Source organism: Giraffa tippelskirchi, chromosome 5 (assembly GCF_054371585.1).
Source record: "Giraffa tippelskirchi isolate mGirTip1 chromosome 5, T2T-mGirTip1v1.2.pri, whole genome shotgun sequence".
NCBI classification, from domain to species: Eukaryota; Metazoa; Chordata; class Mammalia; order Artiodactyla; family Giraffidae; genus Giraffa; species Giraffa tippelskirchi.
Genome location: NC_137279.1, coordinates 126,248,183 through 126,269,264, shown reverse-complemented (window position 1 = coordinate 126,269,264; position 21,082 = coordinate 126,248,183). Strand labels below are relative to the sequence as shown.

At 37.0% G+C, this 21,082-nt stretch overlaps 1 protein-coding gene and 1 long non-coding RNA gene across 9 annotated transcripts in view; both read left to right on the top strand.

Annotated features, from left to right (window-relative positions):
* Positions 1 to 19,536, top strand: part of TLCD4 (TLC domain containing 4) — a 121,176-nt gene extending 101,640 nt beyond the window's left edge. For all 8 annotated transcript variants that reach the window (XM_081486225.1, XM_081486224.1, XM_081486218.1 and 5 more), the window contains one exon: positions 14,277 to 19,536. In XM_081486225.1, the coding sequence (XP_081342351.1) occupies positions 14,277 to 14,595 (319 nt within the window). In that variant the 3' untranslated portion in view covers positions 14,596 to 19,536. The remainder of the gene's footprint in view (positions 1 to 14,276) is intronic.
* LOC145504895 (uncharacterized) lies at positions 17,006 to 20,864 on the top strand. The gene is made up of 2 exons (XR_014052570.1): positions 17,006 to 20,069; positions 20,624 to 20,864. It is a non-coding gene; the product is annotated as an uncharacterized LOC145504895 (long non-coding RNA).
* The last annotated feature ends 218 nt before the right edge of the window (positions 20,865 to 21,082 follow it).

The following is a 21,082-nucleotide window of genomic DNA, read 5'->3' as shown; positions in this document are numbered from 1 at the left end:
TATAAAAAAGTATATTTAATATTACTTACTTCTTTGCATTGTAGTCAAGTGTTTTCTTCTCCCAGGTGGCACATCAGAATCCACATGGCTAAAATAGAATGCAACACATTTCCCTCTGTGTTCTCTTACATGCTCCTGTTCAGCTTGTGACCTGGCCATTCTCTCCGTTATCTCTGCTCAGCATGTGGGAGTCATCTTTGACTGTTTCTCCCTCACCTGTATTTGGTACATCCCAGGTCCTGTCGCATCACCTCCTAAACAGTTCTTGCCTTGGCCACCTCCTCTCCATCTCTGCTGTCAGTGCCCTAGCTCATCATCTCTTGCCTGGGCTCCTGAACTAGCTGTTATACCTGTACTGTCCAGTAGAGTAGCCACACATGTGACTATTTATATTTAATTAAAATGAAATGAAATGAAAAATTCAGTTCTTCAGCCTGACTTGTAACATTTCCAGTGCTTCATAGCCCTGTATGTCTACAGAACTGGGTAGAACATCTGTGGACCATTTCATTACTGCAGAAAGTTCTTTTGAACGGTGCTATTTTAGGCTGGAGTCAGCAAACTAAGACTTGAAGGCCAAACCTGCTGCCTGTTTCTACAAATAAAGCTTTACTGGGGCACAGCCTTGTGTGTTTCTTTACTATGGCTGCTTTCACATGACAGCGGCCAAGTTGATTAGTTGTGATAGATATGGTATGGCTTCCAGAGCCTCTTGCTTTGTGTTCACTCTGGCTTTTTAGGGAAGAAGTTTACTGATTTCTGCTCTAGGCAGTCTGCCTGTCTCCACTCCTGTTCCCCTTTCCTCCTCTGCTGTATTATTACCTTCCACAGTGATCTCCACACACAAAAATGAGCACGTGCCCCCCTGGTTAGATCCTCTGAGTGATTCCTGCTGCTTCCAAGATAAACTATGGGCTCTGTAATGTGACATAGAAAGCTCTGCAAGTAGAGCTGTCTTCTCTCTTTGTGCCATATTCCCCTCAAACTCTCCTCTCGCCCCACTGTCCCTGTGCTGGAAAGGTCTCCAGGGTCCTTGCTCATTCTTCACAAGTCAGCCCAAGAGTTGTTGTACTGAGCACAACAAGAAACCCCATGTCTTCCAGGCTGGGTTGTGTGTCTCTCACCTGTGTGGCACAATAGCAACACACAGTTATAGCATTATGATTAATAAATTATTGTAAAGTAAACTTTTATCTCTTTCCTGTTCTTTACTTATCCCTGTGTTTTGTTAGGTCAACAGCCAAACTTTGTTGAATTTTGCATTGTCCAGTGTCCACCTGTTGTCTGATACTTAGTAGCCATTTAATTGCTTTTTGAATTAATGGTTCCCAAGAGGTGATCAGTTTAGTTTTAGCAATGTCTGTATCTTGAAGGTGATTTGGATTTGAGATTTTAAAGCAGGAGAAACCCATCTTTGACACTTAAAGGAACTTTAATGTGTTTTTGTTTGAAACTCTTTTTGAGAAATCATAATATTAGAGATAATTTAACTTATTCTTTAATTTTATAGTAAAAAGCTATGCTCTACCTTTATTTAAAATCTTTGAGTCTTGAAGAAATTAAGAATTGAGAAATGGGATTGGAATATGAGCAAGAAATGGTATAATGGAGCAGCAAGGAGATTATAGTGAAATTTTCCATAGTTTGTTTTCTTTGGTTTGTGATATTTTTGTTCTCTGTCTTTTAGAGCTTTGTATAATTTAAGAAGGCATATGGGATGTACTCAGTGAGGTTTAGACACCTGGCCTTCACTTAATATTCTGTGTACATCAGGTTTCTTTCTGTAAAAAGTAATTTAATGGTGGTAACTTGTTTTCTGCCTAAATGCCTTTAACTGTTTATGAGGACGTATTTTTGAATTGCTATTAGGGTTAAATACTTTATAAAAACTTGTACCTATTTTCCTTAATATGTTCCTTCAATATTTATTGAATACCTTGAAAAGTGAAAGAGTTACTCACTCAGTCATATCCCACTCTTTGCAACCCCATGGACTGTAGCCCACCAGGCTCTGTCCACGGGGTTTCCCAGACAAGGATACTGGAGTGGGCAGCCATTCCCTTCTCCAGGGACCTTCCCGGCCCAGCAATCAAACCTGGCCCTCCTGCATTGCAGGCAGATTCTTTACCATTTGAGCCACCAGAGAAGCATGTTGAATACCTTCTCAGTACCTAAATGTCCCAGTCCCTGACTCAGGAAACTTCATTAGAGTGTCTGGTGTCATGTCTATGTTTGAGAAAAAAGAACTTAAAACATGAAATAATCAGCCAATAAAAGAAGACATTGTGTGGGAAAAGGCAGGAAAAAAAGTGCTGATATTAATGGTTTAAAACAGCCATTCTCAGACTTGTTGACTTCATAAATTATTAAGGACCTCAATGAACTCCTACTTCCTGTAGGCTTGTATCTATAGTTAACAGATTAGAAATTAAAACTGAAACATTTAAAAGTATGTATTAAGTCATTTAATACTAACAACAATATTTCATGTTAATGTAATTTTTGTGAAATATAAACTACATTGCCAAAATGAAATTTTTTTTTTCATGGAAATAATGTCATTGTACACTTTGGCACATCTTTTAAATGTCTAGCATGATAGAATTCAGCTGGATTCTCAAGTTTGCTTCTGTTTTCAATCTGTTGTGAAATATTATTTTGGTTGAAACATATAAAAAAATCTACCTCTCTGGGTTAATAATATAGTAGGAAAAGAAGTCTTTTAGCAAAAGTGTTACTTGCTTCGTCATGTCCGACTCTTTGTGACCCCATGGACTGTAGCCTACCAGGCTCCTCTATCCAAGGGATTCTCCAGGCAAGACTATAGGAATGGGTAGCCATTCCCTTTTTGAGAGCATCTTCCTGACCCATGGATCAAACCTGGGTCTCCTGCATTGCAGGTGGATTCTTGACTGACTGAGCCACCAGGGAAGCCTAGTACTTCCCATTTTATCACATGGAATATTAAAAAGACATGAACTTAGAAGTCATAGTTTAATATAATTAATCATTCTTCCTGCTTCACCAATGGCCATTCTTAAGTTAAACTTCTCCACTGAATTGTTCATTGTTTTGTTTTTAACTGCAAATATGTGGCAGTAAAGATTACAATGGCAACTAGTACCATAATGTATTATTGCTATGATAAGATGCCAACAGTTTTATCCATCAGTACTTTATACCATCAGAATGGAAGTCAGCACAGTGAGAAAGGTGGATAATTTTTTAGTATTATTATGAAAATAGTTTTCTCTTGAGGACTCTCCCAAAGTCTCAGGGGCTCATGAACCATGTTTTGAGACCTATTATTGATTTGTATTTATCGTGCAAAGCTTCAAAGAGAAGTTGAGACATATTCTTAAATGTTTTAGGATTTTTTTTAAGAAGTGAATGGGAAAGGGAGAAAGGAATGAACATATGTTTTTGAAAAGTGGAATAAACATGCCATGTGAAAGAGAAACTGCATAGACTTGTAGGATCAAAGAGTATGTCTTAGGAGGGGAGTGGATGGACAGAGAGGGTGTTGAGAACAAGGGAGAGCTGATTGAACTTGACCAGCGGACAGTGAAATGTATTCTAGTAGAGAAAAGACATTTTGAAAATAGCACTGAGTAATTCTAGTTTTTGGAATTTGCAGGATAGACTGTAAAGATGGGAGGCCAAAGGGTAGAAGGTGAGCATACAGCTCTCAGTTGTATGAATGACTGGTGTAATTTCACTAGTCCAGGAGAAACAGGAGCCCAAATTAAACTGTGATGATAGAGTGGATCTAATGGAATAAAGATTTTTGAGGCAAGGAAAAATGAAATTGGTAATGATAAGAAATTAAAGTTAGAGAAAAAAAGACACGTTTAAGATATCTTCTACTTTGGACTTAGAGGAATGAAAATAGATGAGGATTAGTAAGAATAGGTGGGAAGGTGATGACTTTGCTTTGGAGATAATGGGTAAGGGGATAAACAGATTGAGTGGAAGTGTCATAAGAGATAGAGGAATTTTGAAATGAACAGGTAGAAGTTACATTTGAAGTCATGAGAAAAGTGTCTAACAAGTAAAGCTGAATGTCTTGAATTGAGAAATAAGAGAAGGATGAGTAGATCCACTGAAGAAAAAGTTTAGAAGTAGATGGGGAGCCAGAATAAGACTGGGGTGGAGGACAACTCTTCTAAAATTAAGTTCCCAAACTCCTAAATCTCCAGGGTTAATATTTACTAACTACAAATGTTCACATGCTGGAGAGAATTACATTTGCAACCAAGATAAAACTATGGTCAGCTCATGGTCCAGTCTCCATGCAGAGTCCCAGAAACAGTACAACATCTCAGTCCTTGTGTGAGTTTTTCCAAGGATGCCAACAGAGATCCAGTTTGTTACAGCAACACTTCTTAAATTCTCTTCATTCCTCCTGAACTCACAATATCTCCTGGACCCTGTAGGTTTCCCAAAGCTCACGCTTGTGACTCTCAACTCCTAAAATTCACCAAACCAGTATCTTGTTGGTGGATAGATTCTTGGTTCCCATCTTCTTTTTTCCTTTCTTTCTCTATCTGAAAGTGGCTCTTGCTCATCTTTTCAAATGTGAATTACACCCGCTAATACCTTGGTTTTACACTGTGTGTGCTTAGTACCATTCCCAGGAAACTTGATCGAAAAATCCACATGCATTTAGAAGAACAGAGGGAGGAGGAAGTGCTAAGTGACCAAAGATAGATTTTTCTATATGGGGTTGGGGAGGGTTACAAACACATACAATCTACCATCTTTTCTCCTATACCCATCTGAGTAATAACTGTGGATGGAGGGGAAAGACAGTGTGTTCCCACTCTCCTTCCTTCTCACAAGCATGTCTTCTTGCTTCCTCCTGTTCCTGTCCCTCTCAACATCAATACATTTATTCAAAAACTGTTAGCCTATATTTGTTGGAATGAGGAGTGTTCTAATTAGGTAAAAAGAGGTACATTCCAAAAACATAAGGGATTCTTCTGACATGAGGAAGAGAAAAACAATTATATAAATATTATTTTATCCCAAAAATTAATACACGAGTTCTTTCCTTTGAAAGAGACTGGCTTAAAGATCAGTCACCAGTCACATGGAGAAACTGGCCGAAGGTAAATGCGGTGATTGTAAAGTAAAGCCAAAGCACAAGTTCTTAAAGTCCAGATTTGTAGATAATCACCTTTCCAGACAACCAAAAATTTGGAAAATGTGTAAAGTGCTGGAGAACAGGAAATAGTCTAGGCTAAATACAATGTAGGAGTTATGAGATCAAAGAAAAAAGGCTAGAAATATAGAGTTACGGGAGACCAGTTGGGTTATTGCATTCATCTAGGTAAGAGACACCAATGACCAAAAATTATAATGGCAATAGGTGTAATGGAATAAGCTGGCAAAGGATTAGGAAGAATCTTAGGAGATAAGATGAATAGGGCTTGGTTCCAGACTAGGAACAGTCTAGGGTGACTCCAGGTTTCTGACTTGGCTAAGTCGATGATGATCCCATTGATTAATATTGGGAGATTTCTGTGGTGGTGGTCATGGAGGAAAGTGAGATTAGGCAAAGAGTAGGGTATTGGTTTTAGGCGTGTTGCATTTGAGGCATATTTGAGAATGTGTGATTTGTCAGGTAAGGATGCTCAGTAATAACTCAGATATATGGAACTACAAGTAGAATATAAGAGAGAACTTGAAACCAGAGATTTGTGTCAGGGTGTTTGAGCCTTTGAGGAGGAAAATGTTTTCCTCTACTAGTTTTGGCTCTTTGGTGGATCTAATAATCAAATTGACATAAGGCAGACTAACAGGAGAAAAAACAGATTTAGTTACATATGTATGGGAGTCCCACAGGACAATGAGATCCAAGTTCAAGCTGGGCAATAGAGGCTTATAAAGCCGTCTTGAACTAAGGAATGGTGTAGGGACCTGTGGAGGAAGATATTCACAGGATGATAAGAAGAGCCGACATTTGGTAATTAGCTGTTTGTCCTACCATACAGATAGGTCATTCAGATGAAAAGTTATCTCTTGGTAATAGCTCTCTGTGTGGCTGGGTCACCTGTCTGAATTCTCTCAGATAGTTAAGGGAGAGATAGGAGTTTTTCTTGAATCTGCTGCATCTTAATTTCTTTCAGCTCTATTTTTGCCTGGAGAATTCCATGGAGACAGAAGTCTGGTGGGCTACAGTCCATAGGGTTGCAGAGAGTTGGACACAACTGAAGCAACTTAACACACAGGCACACACAAAATATTCTGCATGCCATAGTGGTGGCACATTTTGGGAAACTTGTTCTGAACCCCTTTAGGGCCCTGAGAATAGATTAAATGGCCTTGGTACAGCATACGGAAGAAGTGTACTTGGGAAGCACAAAAATTTAAGGGAAAGGCAGAGGAAATAGAAACTGAAAAACTGTAGCTTTGGAATCAAGAGGAAATAGTATCATGGAAACCAGGAGAGGAGAAAGGAAATGTGATGATTGACAGTGTCATATGCTACAGAAAGGTCACCTGGGATGAAGGCTGAGGTGAATCCACTGTCTTGTTATGGAGATGCCACTGGTGACCACTGCATTCTTTTGTAGGGGAATGCAATCATACGTACTGGGCTGTGAAGTTATAGCAAGAATGTCTGTGAATACACTGTTGATGTCTCTTTTTAAAAGTTTAAGAGGGAAGACAAGCAGAGGAGGAGAGATTTTTGGATTAGGAAGAATTGGGCATGTTGGTAAGAAAGAAGGAATCAACCTATAGATGGAGAGCTGGATGGAGCCAGAGAAAGGGGATAATTGATGGCCTAAGGTTGCAGAGCATAGGTGCAGAGCAGTTGGCCTTGGAGAGGGCAAGAGAAACCACTTCTTCTGAATGTAGAGGAAGATGTGCCTGAAAAGATTTGAGGTCTTGAGGTCAGAGTTTGAGGAATCCATGGTTGATGGACTAATATCTTAATAGTAGAGGAGGCCAGTTCCTCTGGGATTGAGAGGTAAAGGTAAATGAGGAAGGAAAGTGACTTCATTGGTGAGACAGAGGTTTGGAGGCAATTCTATGGAGAATGTCAAGTTAAATAAAAGCAACATGAAGGAAATCTGAGGATACACTGGGCAGTTCAGATCTCTCTATATTTGTGCTATTTATCTAATGTCAATATTGGTGAGTAATAATAGCTATTGATTGAGCTTTTTAGTTCGAGGGAGTTCTTACTATGTATCATAACAACTTCATTATGTAAGAGGGGGTGCTGTCATTATCCACCATGATCTTTGTAGATCAAACTGAGACAGAGAGGTCAGTAACAGAGGTAAGACCACACAGCAGCCAAGTGGAAGGAGGAGATTTGAGCCCAGGCTTTCTGACTACAGAGTGTAGTACCTACAGTACCTGCCTTCCCTATGTTTTCTGCCTAAGGAAAGCTGGCTTGATGAGAAGTTGGTGATAGGCAGGTGAGTATGATGGATGAAGTGGCAAGAGCACTGAAGGTGCTGATGTGTGTCCTGAAGTTAACTGAAGTAGGTAGGCAAAGAAGTGAATCAGAAGCTGATAGTGACAGGTTGGGAGTGGAAGTCAATGAAGAGATTTAGATGGAACTGGATAAAATGAAATATCAGGTATTACGAATATGCTTAGAAGGGAATGGGTTAGGACTTCCCCGGTGATCCAGTGGTTAAGACTCTGCATTCCCAACGCACGGGGCCCGGGTTCAATCCCTGGTCAGAAAATTAGATCCTGCATGCTGCAGCTAAGAGCCTGCATGCCTCAACGAAGATCAAAGGTCCTACCTGTTGCAACTAAGACCTGGTACAGTCAAATAAATAATATATATTTTTAAATATTTTAAAAAAGAAGGGGGTGGGTTATTTAAGGTATAGCATTTTTCATTAAAATCAAGGCTATATAGTCACAAAAATGAATGACTGAGGATCAGATGGGGAAAATCTTTGGAGTAGAGAAAGCTGGAAGATAGGAGATCTGGATAGAGCAAAAAATCTTGACTTTACTGCTACAGTGACATTTTTCCTATTTGTGATACTATTTTATTAATTTGAGCATTGCTACCTAAATTGCTACCTTAACTTCCTTCTTTTTTCACCCAACATAGTTATAAATTGTAATATCTCTCTTATCCTACAAATTATTTCTGTTTCATATTTTAATTTCTTAGTAAAATATTTTAAGGTCTTTTTTAATAGTTTAATTTTTAGTTTCTGAGGTTGAGCAGTTTCTAGTTTAGTCATGACTAATTCAGTCAAATTGAATATTAAGATACATGGATATATTTCACTCCATTTTATAATTCAACCTCTAAAACATAATGAAGCAACATTAGACAATATAGTTTCTTTAAGGAGGAAAAAGTAGAATAGAGAAAATACTGAATTTTTCAAAAATATGCTTTTTACTTGAGAATAATTTTAGACTTTCAGAAAAGTTTCAAGGTTGGTTCAAAGGGTTCCTATATACTCACACTCCTAGTGTTAATATTTATATTCGTATGGTACATTTGTCATAATTAGTGAACAAATATTGGTGCATTATTATTAACTAATGGCTATAGTAGTTCAGATTTCCTTAGTTTTTACCAAACGTCCTTTTTCTGTCCCAGGGTTCTATCTGAGATACTATATTACATTTAGTTGTCACTTCTCTTTAGACTCCTGGTTGTGACAGTTTCTCAGACTTTCATTGTTTTTGATGACCTTGTCAGTTTTGAGAAGTCCTGGTCAGGTGTTTTGTAGAACATTTCTCAATTTGGATTTGTCTGATGTTTCTTTTGGGTGATTAGATTCAGGTTATGGGGTTTTGTGGAGAGTTCCCTGGTGGCTCAGTGGTAAAGAACTCTCCTGCCAATGCAGGAGACACAGGTTCCATCCCTGGGTCGGAAAGATCCCCTGGAGAAGGAAATGGCAACCCACTCCAGTATTCTTGCCTGGGAAATCCCATGGACAGAGGAGCCTGGCAGGCTATAGTCCATGGTGTCACAAGAGTTGGCTACGACTTTGCAACTAAACAACAACAATGGGGTTTTTGGAGGCAGACCACAGAAGTAATGTGCTGTTCTCATCCCATTATATCATGCATAAACACGGTTTATTACTGTTGATGTTTACCTTGTTCACCTGGCTGAGGTAGAGTTTGTAAGATTTCTGAGTTTTTAAAGTTACTATTTCTGCCCCACTTGCCCCCTACACTGAACTCCCTGGAACAAAGTCATTACACATAGTCCTCTCTTGAACAGTGGAGAGTTATGCTTCATGAACTCTGAGGATGCATCTACATATTTTGTTTGCAATCATTCTGTACAGGGTATTTATCTTTTCTTCCCTGTTCATTCACTCATTCACTCATGTATGTTACCATGACTTCATAGATATTTACTTTTTACTTTGAGTTTAAAACCAATACTACCTATATTCATTTTGTTCAAATTGTTATAACTTTTGCCATTGGGAGCTCTTTCAGTGGGTTTCTTAGTCCCTTTGAAATAACTTCATCATTTTGTTCTTTGAGCACTTATTTAGTTTCTGATACTAAAAACAGTATTCTAGATTTTTATTGTATATTGTGTCCCAACCCTAGAATCAGCCTTTTCTTAAGGAGTCTTGTTTCCTTTTATTGGAGATTGGTATTAGAAACCAAAATGTGGGCTCTGCGTGTGCTCACTGCTCTTGGGGCATCATTGTTCCTATGTCCTCCCAGCTGACAACTAGGAAATATACTAACCTGTATATAAACACATGTCTATAATTATTTCTCTCTATATATCCATCTATCTATCTATATATATAAAACACCAAAATCAGATTGATTATATTCTTTGCAGCCAAAGATGGAGAACCTCTATACAGTCAGCAAAAACAAGACCAGGAGCTGACTGTGGCTCAGATCATGAACTGCTTATTGCCAAATTCAGACTTAAATTGAAGAAAGTAGGGAAAACCACTAGTCCATTCAGGTATGACCTACATCAAATCCCTTATGAGTATACAGTAGAAGTGACAAATAGATTTAAGGGACTAGATCTGATAGACAGAGTGCCTGATGAACTATGGACAGAGGTTCGTGACATGGTACAGGAGACAGGAATCAAGACAATCCCCATGGAAAAGAAATGCAAAAAAGCAAAATGGCTGTCTGAGGAGGCCTTACAGATAGCTAGGAAGAGAAGAGAAGCAAAAAGCAAAGGAGAAAAGGAAAGATGTTCCCATCTGAATGCAAAGTTCCAAAGAATAGCAAGGAGAGATAAGAAAGCCTTCCTCAGCGATCAGTGCAAAGAAATAGAGGAAAACAACAGATTGGGAAAGACTAGAGATCTCTTCAAGAAAAGTAGAGATACCAAAGGAACATTTCATGCAAAGATAGGCTCGATAAAGGACAGAAATGGTATGGACCTAACAGAAGCAGAAGATATTAAGAAGAGGTGGCAAGAATACACAGAAGAACTGTACAAAAAAGATCTTCACAACCCAGATAATCACGATGGTGTGATCACTCACCTAGAGCCAGACATCCTGGAATGTGAAGTCAAGTGGGCCTGAGAAAGCATCACTACGAACAAAGCTAGTGGAGGTGATGGAATTCCAGTTGAGCTCTTTCAAATCCTGAAAGATGATGCTGTGAAAGTGCTGCACTTGATATGCCAGCAAATTTGGAAAACTCAGCAGTGGCCACAGGACTGGAAAAGGTCAGTTTTCGTTCCAATCTCAAAGAGAGGCAATGCCAAAGAATGCTCAAACTACCGCACAATTGCACTCATCTCACATGCTAGTAAAGTAATGCTCAAAATTCTCCAAGCCAGGCTTCAGCAATACGTGAACCGTGAACTTCCAGATGTTCAAGCTGGTTTTAGAAAAGGCAGAGGAACCAGAGATCAAATTGCCAATATCCGCTGGATCATCAAAAAAGCAAGAGAGTTCCAGGAAAACATCTATTTCTGCTTTATTGACTATGCCAAAGCCTTTGACTGTGTGGATCACAATAAACTGTGGAAAATTCTGAAAGAGATGGGCATACCAGACCATCTGACCCGTCTCTTGAGAAACCTGTATGCAGGTCAGGAAGCAACAGTTAGAACTGGACATGGAACAACAGACTGGTTCCAAATAGGAAAAGGAGTACGTCAAGGCTGTATATTGTCACCCTGCTTATTTAACTTATATGCAGGGTACATCATGAGAAACGCTGGGCTGGAAGAAACACAAGCTGGAATCAAGATTGCTGGGAGAAATATCAATGACCTCAAATATGCAGATGACACCACCCTTATGGCAGAAAGTGAAGAAGAACTAAAGAGCCTCTTGATGAAAGTGAAAGAGGAGAGGAAAAAGTTGGCTTAAAGCTCAGCATTCAGAAAACTAAGATCATGCATCTGGTGCCATCACTTCATGGGAAATAGATGGGGAAACAGTGTCAGCCTTTATTTTTTTGGGCTCCAAAATCACTGCTGATGGTGATTGCAGCCATGAAATTAAAAGACACTTACTCCTTGGAAGGAAGGTTATGGCCAACCTAGACAGCATATTTAAAAGCAGAGACATTACTTTGCCAGCAAAAGTCCGTCTAGTCAAGGCTATGGTTTTTCCAGTGGTCATGTATGGATGTGAGAGTTGGACGGTGAAGAAAGCTGAGTGCCAAAGAATTGATGCTTTTGAACTGTGGTGTTGGAGAAGACTCTTGAGAGTCCCTTGGACTGCAAGGAGATCCAATCAATCCATCCTAAAAGAGATCAATCCTGGGTGTTCATTGGAAGGACTGATGTTGAAGCTGAAACTCCAATACTTTGGCTACCTCATGCGGGGAGTTGACTCATTGGAAAAGACCCTAATGCTGGGTAGGATTGAGGGCAGGAGGAGAAGGGGATGACAGAGGATGAGATGGTTGGATGGCATCACCAACTCGATGGACATGGGTTTGGGTAGACTCTGGGAGTTGGTGATGGACAGAGAGGCCTGGCGTGCTGCAATTCATGGGGTCGCAAAGAGTCGGACACGACTGAGCGACTAAACTGACCTGAACTGACCTGATATATCCATCTATATCTGTATTAAACTAAGTGTGAGTTTATACTGAAGCTTCCAACTCTAATCCAAGATCATATGGATCAATGTAGCCTTTTACACTCAATTGTCTGTAATTTCCACTCCAACAATGAGAAATCTGGTCCCTACTGCACCATCAGACAAATTAATTTTTAAATCCCAATATACATGCATGCTGCTGCTGCTAAGTTGCGTCAGTCGTGTCTGACTCTGTGCGACCCCATAGATGCCAGCCCACTAGGCTACGCTGTCCCTGGGATTCTCCAGGCAAGAACACTGGAGTGGGTTGCCATTTCCTTCTCCAATGCATGAAAATGAAAAGTGAAAGTGAAGTCGCTCAGTTGTGTCCGACTCTTCCCGACCCCATGGACTGCAGCCCACCAGGCTCCTCCGTCCATGGGATTCTCCAGGCAAGAGTACTGGAGTAGGCTGCTATTGCCTGCATAATGGTTTCAAAATTGTTAACCTGTTCCCCCTTGAAATAATAGTTTTACTTGCTAGAGTACAGTGCCTATGTATAGTTTTTTTGGTCTTACAGTCTTAATTCATTTTCAGAGTTACCTGGGGTCCCCTGGGAGATTTTTTTTACTAATTTTTTAAAAAACTTGCATACGTTGTTCATGCTGTCCTGTGAGTTTTGACACATTCATATTGTCATGTATCCACCACTACAGTGTCATAAAGAATTGTTTCACTACGCTAAAATATTGCCCATGCTTCACCTATTCTGCACTCTCCTTCTCTCTCTGAACCTCTGGCAATCACTATTCTGTTTTGTCTTTATAGTTTTGCTTTTTCCAGAATGTCATATAAATGGAATCATACAATTTTCATACTGACTTTTTTGATTTAGCAATATGCATTTAAGATTCACCTATTGCGTTACATGAATTGATAGTTTGTTCCTTTGTATCGCTGAATAGTATTTTATTGTATGTATGTGCCATAGTTTGCTTATTTGTTCACATACTATGTTGTGAATAACATTGTGAAGCAACCTGTAATATTTGGTTATTTCCAGTTTTTGGCAATTATGAATATAATTGGTGTAAACACTTACATGCAGGTTTTTGTGTGGATATATATTTTGAAATCAATTAAAAAAAAATACCTAGAAGTGTGATAGTTAGATTGTACACTGTGAATATGATTAACATTTTAACTGCAATGCTATCTTCCAAAGTGGCTTCTATTTTGCATTCCCATCAACAATGAATGAGTATTGCTATGGTTCCACATCCTTGCTGACAATTCATATTGTCAGATTTTTGGATTTTAGTCATTCTAATACATGTGTAGTAGTATGTCATTGTTTTAATTTACATTTTCTAAGGACAAATGATGTTTAACATCTTTTTTATATACTTTTTTCCCCTTTGTTTATATTTTCTGATGACGTATTTAAGATCTTTTGCCCATATTTTAATTGAGTTGTTTCCTTATTTCTGAGCTTTAAGAGTTCTATATGTATTTTAGATACAAGCATTTTATCATATATGTATTTAGTAAGCAATCTCCCAGTGTTTGGATGTCTCTTCATTTTCTTTTAATAGTGCCTGTCACAGAGCCCATCTCTAATTTTAGCAAAGTCCAGCTTATTGATATTTTTTTCTATGGATTGTGCTTTTGGTATTACATCTAAAGTACTATCATCAAACCCAAAGTCATGCAGATTTTTCCCTGTTTTTTTTCTAGAAGTTTTATAATTTTTCATTTTACTTTTAAGTCTGTGGTCCATTTCAAGTTAATTTTTGTGTAAGTTGTGAGGTCTCTGCCTAGGTTTATTTTTCTGCATTTAGCTATCCAATTGTTCCAGCACTGTTTGTTAAAAACACTGCTTTTTCTCCATTGAATTACCTTTACACTATTGTCAAAAGCAAGCTCAGTATATTTGTGTGGGGTTATTGGTGGACTCTCTGTTCTATTCCACTGTTCTATTTGTTCTTTTATCAATGCCATGCTGTCTTAATTATTGTAGCTTTATTGTAGTTCTTGAAAGTGAATCTGTCAACTTTGTTCTTTTTCAGTATTATGTTGACTATTCTAGCCCCTTTGTCTTGCCATAGATTGGGTTGGCCAAAAAGTTTATTTGGGTTTTTCTATACTAGCTTAGGAAAAACCTGAACAAACTTTTTGGCCAACCCAATAAATCTTGGTGGGGGGTTCTGAATTTTAAAAACTGTAAACTAGAAACCACTAATCCTCAAAGATGCAGAATAAATGAGATGTTTCTTTAATTTTTTTTCCCAGGTGGTTCTTTGAGGCTCTGAACTATCCTAAGTTTTCCAAGGCTAACATCATCAATGGAATACTTATGACGGTGGTGTTCTTCATAGTGAGAATTGCCCCGATACCTCCTTTCTATGGCTTCATGTACTCTGTGTTTGGAACGGAAGACTACGTGAGGCTTGGATTTTTAGTTCAGTTTGCCTGGATTTCTACTTGTGTGGTTTTGGATGTGATGAATGTCATTTGGATGATCAAAATTTCAAAGGGGTGCATCAAAGTCATCTCTCTCTTCAGACGAGAGAAAGCCAGAAAGAGTCTTCAGAATGGAAAACTTGACTAAAAGTGGGCTATTGATAAGCATACTTCATTACTACCCACATTATGTCTTCTGATAGGATAAATTCTTGGCATGTTCTTGTGCTTCTTTATTAATTATACTTGGTATTCATACTTTCAGTGTCTTCTTAAACATTAGAAAAGAGAAACTAACACAGTTTTTTTTCTCCTCAAGATTTATTTTCTAATTTTCTTCTGCATTATAAGCATGGATAAAATCTTAAAGATTTAAATAAAAATGTATAAATATGGTCGTCAATTTTTTTGGAAATCTGTTCACTGGCATTGGTACTTTTCTGTGAAAAGATGACTATGCTAATTGGTGCACTTGGTTTTATGTCACTGATTTTGCTGGAAGAATGGGGACTGCTTTCAAATCTGTAAACAGCTCTCCACATTCTGATGCACTGTGCTTATTTCTTACTATGGCTGTCAATTCCTGGAGTAGAGTTTGATTTCCAAATTATTGAAATGTTCTTTTTCTTAGGCTATTAGAAGTGATGTCTTTCATTTCAATTTGCTATCATCTACTAATAATGAAGTATTTTGCTTACTTTGGGAACCTTTAATTAGTTTTCATGGGAAACATTTCCTACAATTTTAGATTTTTCTGACATCACTTTATTATATCCATTTTTAACATTTTATCAAATTATTGCTTTTTTCTTCAGTAGTAAAGCTTAAGACCAATCTAATAGAGCGCCTTAAGAGATGAATTCTTCCTTCTAAACATGCATGTTCTAGATGACTATTTAGACTAATACGAGGAGTCATTAAGAAAAAGGTCCTTCTAAACATGCATGTTCTAGATGACTAGTTAGACTAATACGAGGAGTCATTAAGAAAAAGGCTTTAACACTGCTGTCTCTGTCTACTTCCCTTGCATTTTTTCTTTGAAAACTGTATTATCTCTATTTGCAAAACCTCCCATGAGTTCTGAACCCAACATCTTTTAGCACCACAGTCTTGTGCAATATATATTTATCATGCTCCTAAAGTAGGCCTCTTCTTGATGAGACCAAAACTGCAAAAACTAAATAAACAAGTCAGTATTCATATTTTACTCACAATTTACACATGCTTGCTAGCATTTTGAGTGCTTTGAATTTCTGTCTTTCTTAAAAGACAGACAAAAGATAGGTAATTTAATCTAAGCAGTTTGATTATCAATATTATTATTTTATGTGAGGATAAATGAGTGGTGACTTTTTTTTCTGTTTGTGTATGTAGGTATATGTTTGCTTTTGTTTTGGTCCTTACAACCCAAATATAAAATGATATAGTTAGCTATTATTGTCTTTATTTTTCTCAAGTACTTTAATGATCATTCTTACCTAAAGAAAAATATTAATCAGTGGAAAATACTTGAATTTAATTGAACCCAAACCAAAAGATCTAATCCATTCAGTTTCTCAGTTTGAATGAGAATGTGCAACTCACTCTCATTGTCCATGTTATGGTGATGAAGGAAGGCCAGCTGGATATTTCAGGACTTTTGATTTAATGTGATTCGATTTGATTTAGCTGTCCGATGCAGATAGGGCCTGATAAGTTATAGAACATTTAAAGAAGGTAATCGAAATCTCAGTCAGCAACTGAATGATAAATTGAAATTGATGGGCTTATACCAGTACACTTATTTTTGAAGGCTTAAAGCAATGTAAAATGTATCTGTTTTCAGATTTACTAATATTACATTGATAATTTGTTACTAAATTTAGTCCCTTTTACACATAGGCACTTAGACATGTATTGGTTGTTTAGAGGAGTATGAAAGCATGTGGTTTTATCTTGTTCCTTTCTTGCTCTTTTGCAAGAAAAATGGCTTTCAAAAAGGAAAACACTTACATTAGAGAACTATTTTGGAAATTCATTCCTTTAGAAAGAAACAAAATGTGAAATAAATAATTTTGAGTATTCAGATATTTCTATAATTTCTGAACACAAATTTTAAACCCACCATCAATATGAAGAAAATATAATGCTATATAATAGGAGTGAGTTTCCATATAGCAGTTTCAGTTTTTATAGTTGTTATTTCATGCTTAAAACTTATTTTTACTTTCACTAACAGCACCTTTCAGTAGTATAGCCCCCCACTAAGTATAATTAAAATATCAATGTGTTGAACTAAAGCTTGTCATTCCCTTAGTCAGCAATTCTTATTTTATGCTGGCTGCATGACAGATAATTTAACATCCAGATTAAACATCCAAAATAGATTCTACATACTTCCTCATGCAACAGATATGAAATGGAAAAGACACTACAAGCTGCCACACTACTTTAAGTCAGATCTTTACAGGAGCTATACTTTGCTGTTCTGTGATTTTTATCCACCTGCCTAAAATACAAGTAGTTAAGGGCAGAACATTTCATTTATTAAATGACAAACTTTTGCTAGACATTTTACATATTAAATATTTTGACTACATGGATTAATTTAAATGATTCTATTGATATTAGGCATTCTGATATTAAACAACTGTTAAAATATTTATAGAAAATGAAAGCAAATTGGTATAAATTTTTAAGCAACTCTATTTTTGTAGAAAAAGGTTAGTGACAACCTGTAACTATATAAATGTTCTCTGAACATATAGTACTCTAGAAAATGAAAAATTCATACAAAATTTTGAAAATGAATGAAAATCAACTAAATATCATGCAAGATCATAGACTCTGCATTAGATATTTTATTTGGGAGAATTTGAAAACTATGAGCTTGAGTTTATAGAGTCTGCATTATTGTGTCTAAAATCTTTTTAATGAGTATCATTTGCATTTGTTTAAAACTCAGAATGTATCTGAGTGCAGAGAAATGAACTCCTGCTTAAATTGTGTCTTGATATATCATAGTAAATTGAAATGCAATATTTATTCCAACTGTTCAGTTTTGTTATTTTATGGGTTAGTCTTTGTTTAGAGAAATAATGATGTTTTTATCATTCCTAAGCGTGGCTCATATACTGTGGATGACCCAGTACTGTTGTAAAGGTCTAGTTTTAAAAACTGCCTAATTTATAGGTGTTTGAATCAAATTCTTTTCTAAATTTTAATGACCTATTTGACTCAAATCAAAATTTTGCTGAAAGTATCAGTTTTTAAATTATATATTTTCTGTGAGGTGCACTAGGCATTTAAAGAGTGGTTCTTCCCTTTATTGTTGGGTACACCAACATTGTAATCATGTGTTTATAAATATTCTTCTCATGGACATATATAGGGGGGAAAGTATGTTGTAATATTCATGTTTGTTCTGCTTCATTTTTAAGGAAAATAAACATGTTCCAAAAGACACTATTAAAATAAGTGTTAGAATAAATTTCAATTTCTAGGTTTCTTTTCACTCCAAATATGTAAATATACATTTCAATTGGCTTTAAGTGGTTTAATCTGTTGAATGAAATTTGAAAGTCCAGGTCATTGCTGACATCATCAATTATACTTCATAGAAAATTATGTATTTATGTGTTTTGGATTCTATAAGAAGCAAACTGGTATAATTTTATCATAAGTGTGACAGAGTGTATCTCAAAAGGTGCAAACCAGCATAGCCTGGAGACCCTCCTGTGATGAGAGGCCCGGGGTACACACACACTTTCCTAGCCTTAACCACAGCTGGTTAATGACAGACACACTAAAGGTACTGAAAGCAAATTCTGACATAAAATGTGTGATATGAGTGAGGACAAGGAAAAGCCAGCAGGACCTATGGTTGGAGGAGATAGTATGACTGCTTTGCCCTTAAAAGCCATGATGTTCCTCCCTCAATCCAGAAGTTTTCTCTCCGAATCTTTTGAGCCCTTCCATCTCCTCCTCCTGATACCCTAAAGACTTCTTCAGCACCTCCCTCCTTTATGCCATCTTTCTATGCCAACTTTTGAGGCCTCCCCAGGTGGTGCCAGTAGTGAAGAACCTGCCTGCCAGTGCAGGAGATAATAGGAGACATGGGTTCCTTCGCTTGGTGGGGAAGATCCCCTGGAGGAGGGCATGGCAATCCACTCCAGTATTCTTGCCTGGAGAATCCCATGGACAGAGAAGCCTGGCGGGCTACAGTACATAGGGTCGCAAAGAGTCAGACATTACTGAAGCAAATTAGCATGTGAGCAAATGTGTAAGCTTCCCAGCCTCTTGTTGCAAATTTAGACATTCATTAGTATGTTCTTTCATTGGGGAAAAAAAGGCATTGCTGTAAGTTTCAGTAATGAGCAGACAAACCATAATTTATTAAGAGGCTACAGGAAGCCATTTAACATTTAATAATATTTATAACACCAAGCAAAGCTTATAATGTTATGGTTTTATTGAGAAACACCTTTAGGTGTCTTTAAACTGGTTTATCAATGAGCTTTATAACATGTTTCAGCTAGGGATTCATTGCAGACATGTAAATTATCTAAATGTTCTTCCTTAGACCTTCTGACAGACGAGGGAGGAACTGAGGTGGTTCTGTGTTATGAGGATGTTATGAGGAGGGTGTGCTGATATTTCGCAGCATTATTGAGTCTTGCTCTTTAATCAAGCAAATGTAGTCACAGTCCTGTTTCTTTCAAAAGTGAGCTTACTGCAAGTGAATTACTCAGGGTGTTTTCCAAAGTACAACACCCAAGGATTTGAGCCCTGTCTCTTTTTAGCCCAGACTTCAAACTACCGCTATTAGCTTTTAAGGTCATACCTTTCTTGGAAGATATTTTGGCAGTGAAACTAAAGATTGGTTTGTTTGCATAGAAAGTGTTTACACTGATTCCCTCCAAGGAGTAGACAGTTTTAAAATCTCAAAGATATAAATACCTCTGGCTGAAAACTCGTTAATTGTCATCTGCATGTTTTTTCTTTTATATCTTTATGTAATTCTTGCTGTAATTAAGTATGCATTAAGGTACTTGCTACTTGTTGGTTAATGAAGCATAAAAAATATAACTAAATAAAATGTGCTATATATTTTTCTGTTTCTTGCTTGGTTTGCTTCTAGTATGATTATGTCTACTTTTTACTCAAGGACTTTTTGCACAGATAATACTCTCTTATTAACTTGTAACTGGGATGAGTTATGAGAATATTTTGGTAATTATTTGATTTTGTAATAATAACTTTTAGACATAGATTTAATTTGAAGAAGTTACATGAAAACTTCAGTAGATGTGATAGCTATTGTGATATATGATTTTTCTCTGAGAATATATCACATTAATATTTAATTGTCAAAGATTTTAGAAGTCTTTCAAAATACATTTATTAACATTTTGAGAACACACCTTCTAATGTATTTCCATAAGGCTGAAGAACTTTTATTTACAGAGTGTAAGACTTGGTAATTTACAAATCAATGTTACTCAGATTTATCACCAATTAAAATAGCAATTTAGTGTTCTTTTTTTGTTTCTAACTGTGCTTTAGAGGGGTTTCTGGACATCTTTGTGTATTTCCCTTAAGAATTTGAAATGTTTGTATACTTAGTAACTGTGACAGTTTAAAGTAAATATATATAAGTATATGTGGTACATATACACAATGGAATATTACTCAGCCATTAAAAAAAATACATTTGAATTGGTTCTACTGAGATGGATGAAACTGGAGCCCATTATACAGAGTGAAGTAAGCCAGAAAGAAAAACAACAATACAGTATACTAATGCATATATATGGAATTTGAAAGATGGTAACGATAACCCTATATGCGAGACAGAATAAGAGACACAGATGCATGGAACAATTTTATGGACTCTGAGGGAGAAGGTGAGGGTGGGACGTTCTGGGAGAATAGCATTGAAACATGTATATTATCATATGTGAAACAGAACACCATTCCATGTTCGATGCATGAGACAAGGGCTCAGGGCCGGGGCAATGGGATGATCCAGAAGGATGGGATGGGGAGGGAGGTGGGTGGGGGGTCCAGGAGGGGGAGCACATGTAAACCCATGGCTGATTCATGTCAATGTATGGCAAAAACTATTGCAATGTTGTGAAGTGATTGGCCCCCAACTAAAATAAATAAATTTATAAAAAAAAAAAAAATAAATAAAGTAAATATATGCAAGTTCTAAGCAATAATCTGCATGTTATACAGGGTTGGCATTTCTTTGTCATGGCAATTTTATTATTTTAAGAATGTATAAACTCAATATCCTTGTCAATATTTATATATAAATCACTCCTCTCCCCCAATAAAAAAGTTGGGATTTTCTTGTGGTAGAACACTAATATAATGTGGTGCAAAGCTTTGTATTTTGTGAAAAAAATAAAATCACAGTTATTTAGTGGAAAAGTTTGGATCTGCAAGGTGTACACTTGAACAATAATTAATGGATGATAAAATGACTTTTTTCACATGCCGTCATCTCTAAGATGCTTATAGAGCTTGTTCCTCCCCATCTCTCCCCACATTCACAGCCATCAGAAGATGCAGCTAACATTTCAGTCCTGCTTGCTAATGGAAAAGGTGGTGCTATCTAATCAATAGGCTTTTTTAGATTAAGTAAAACT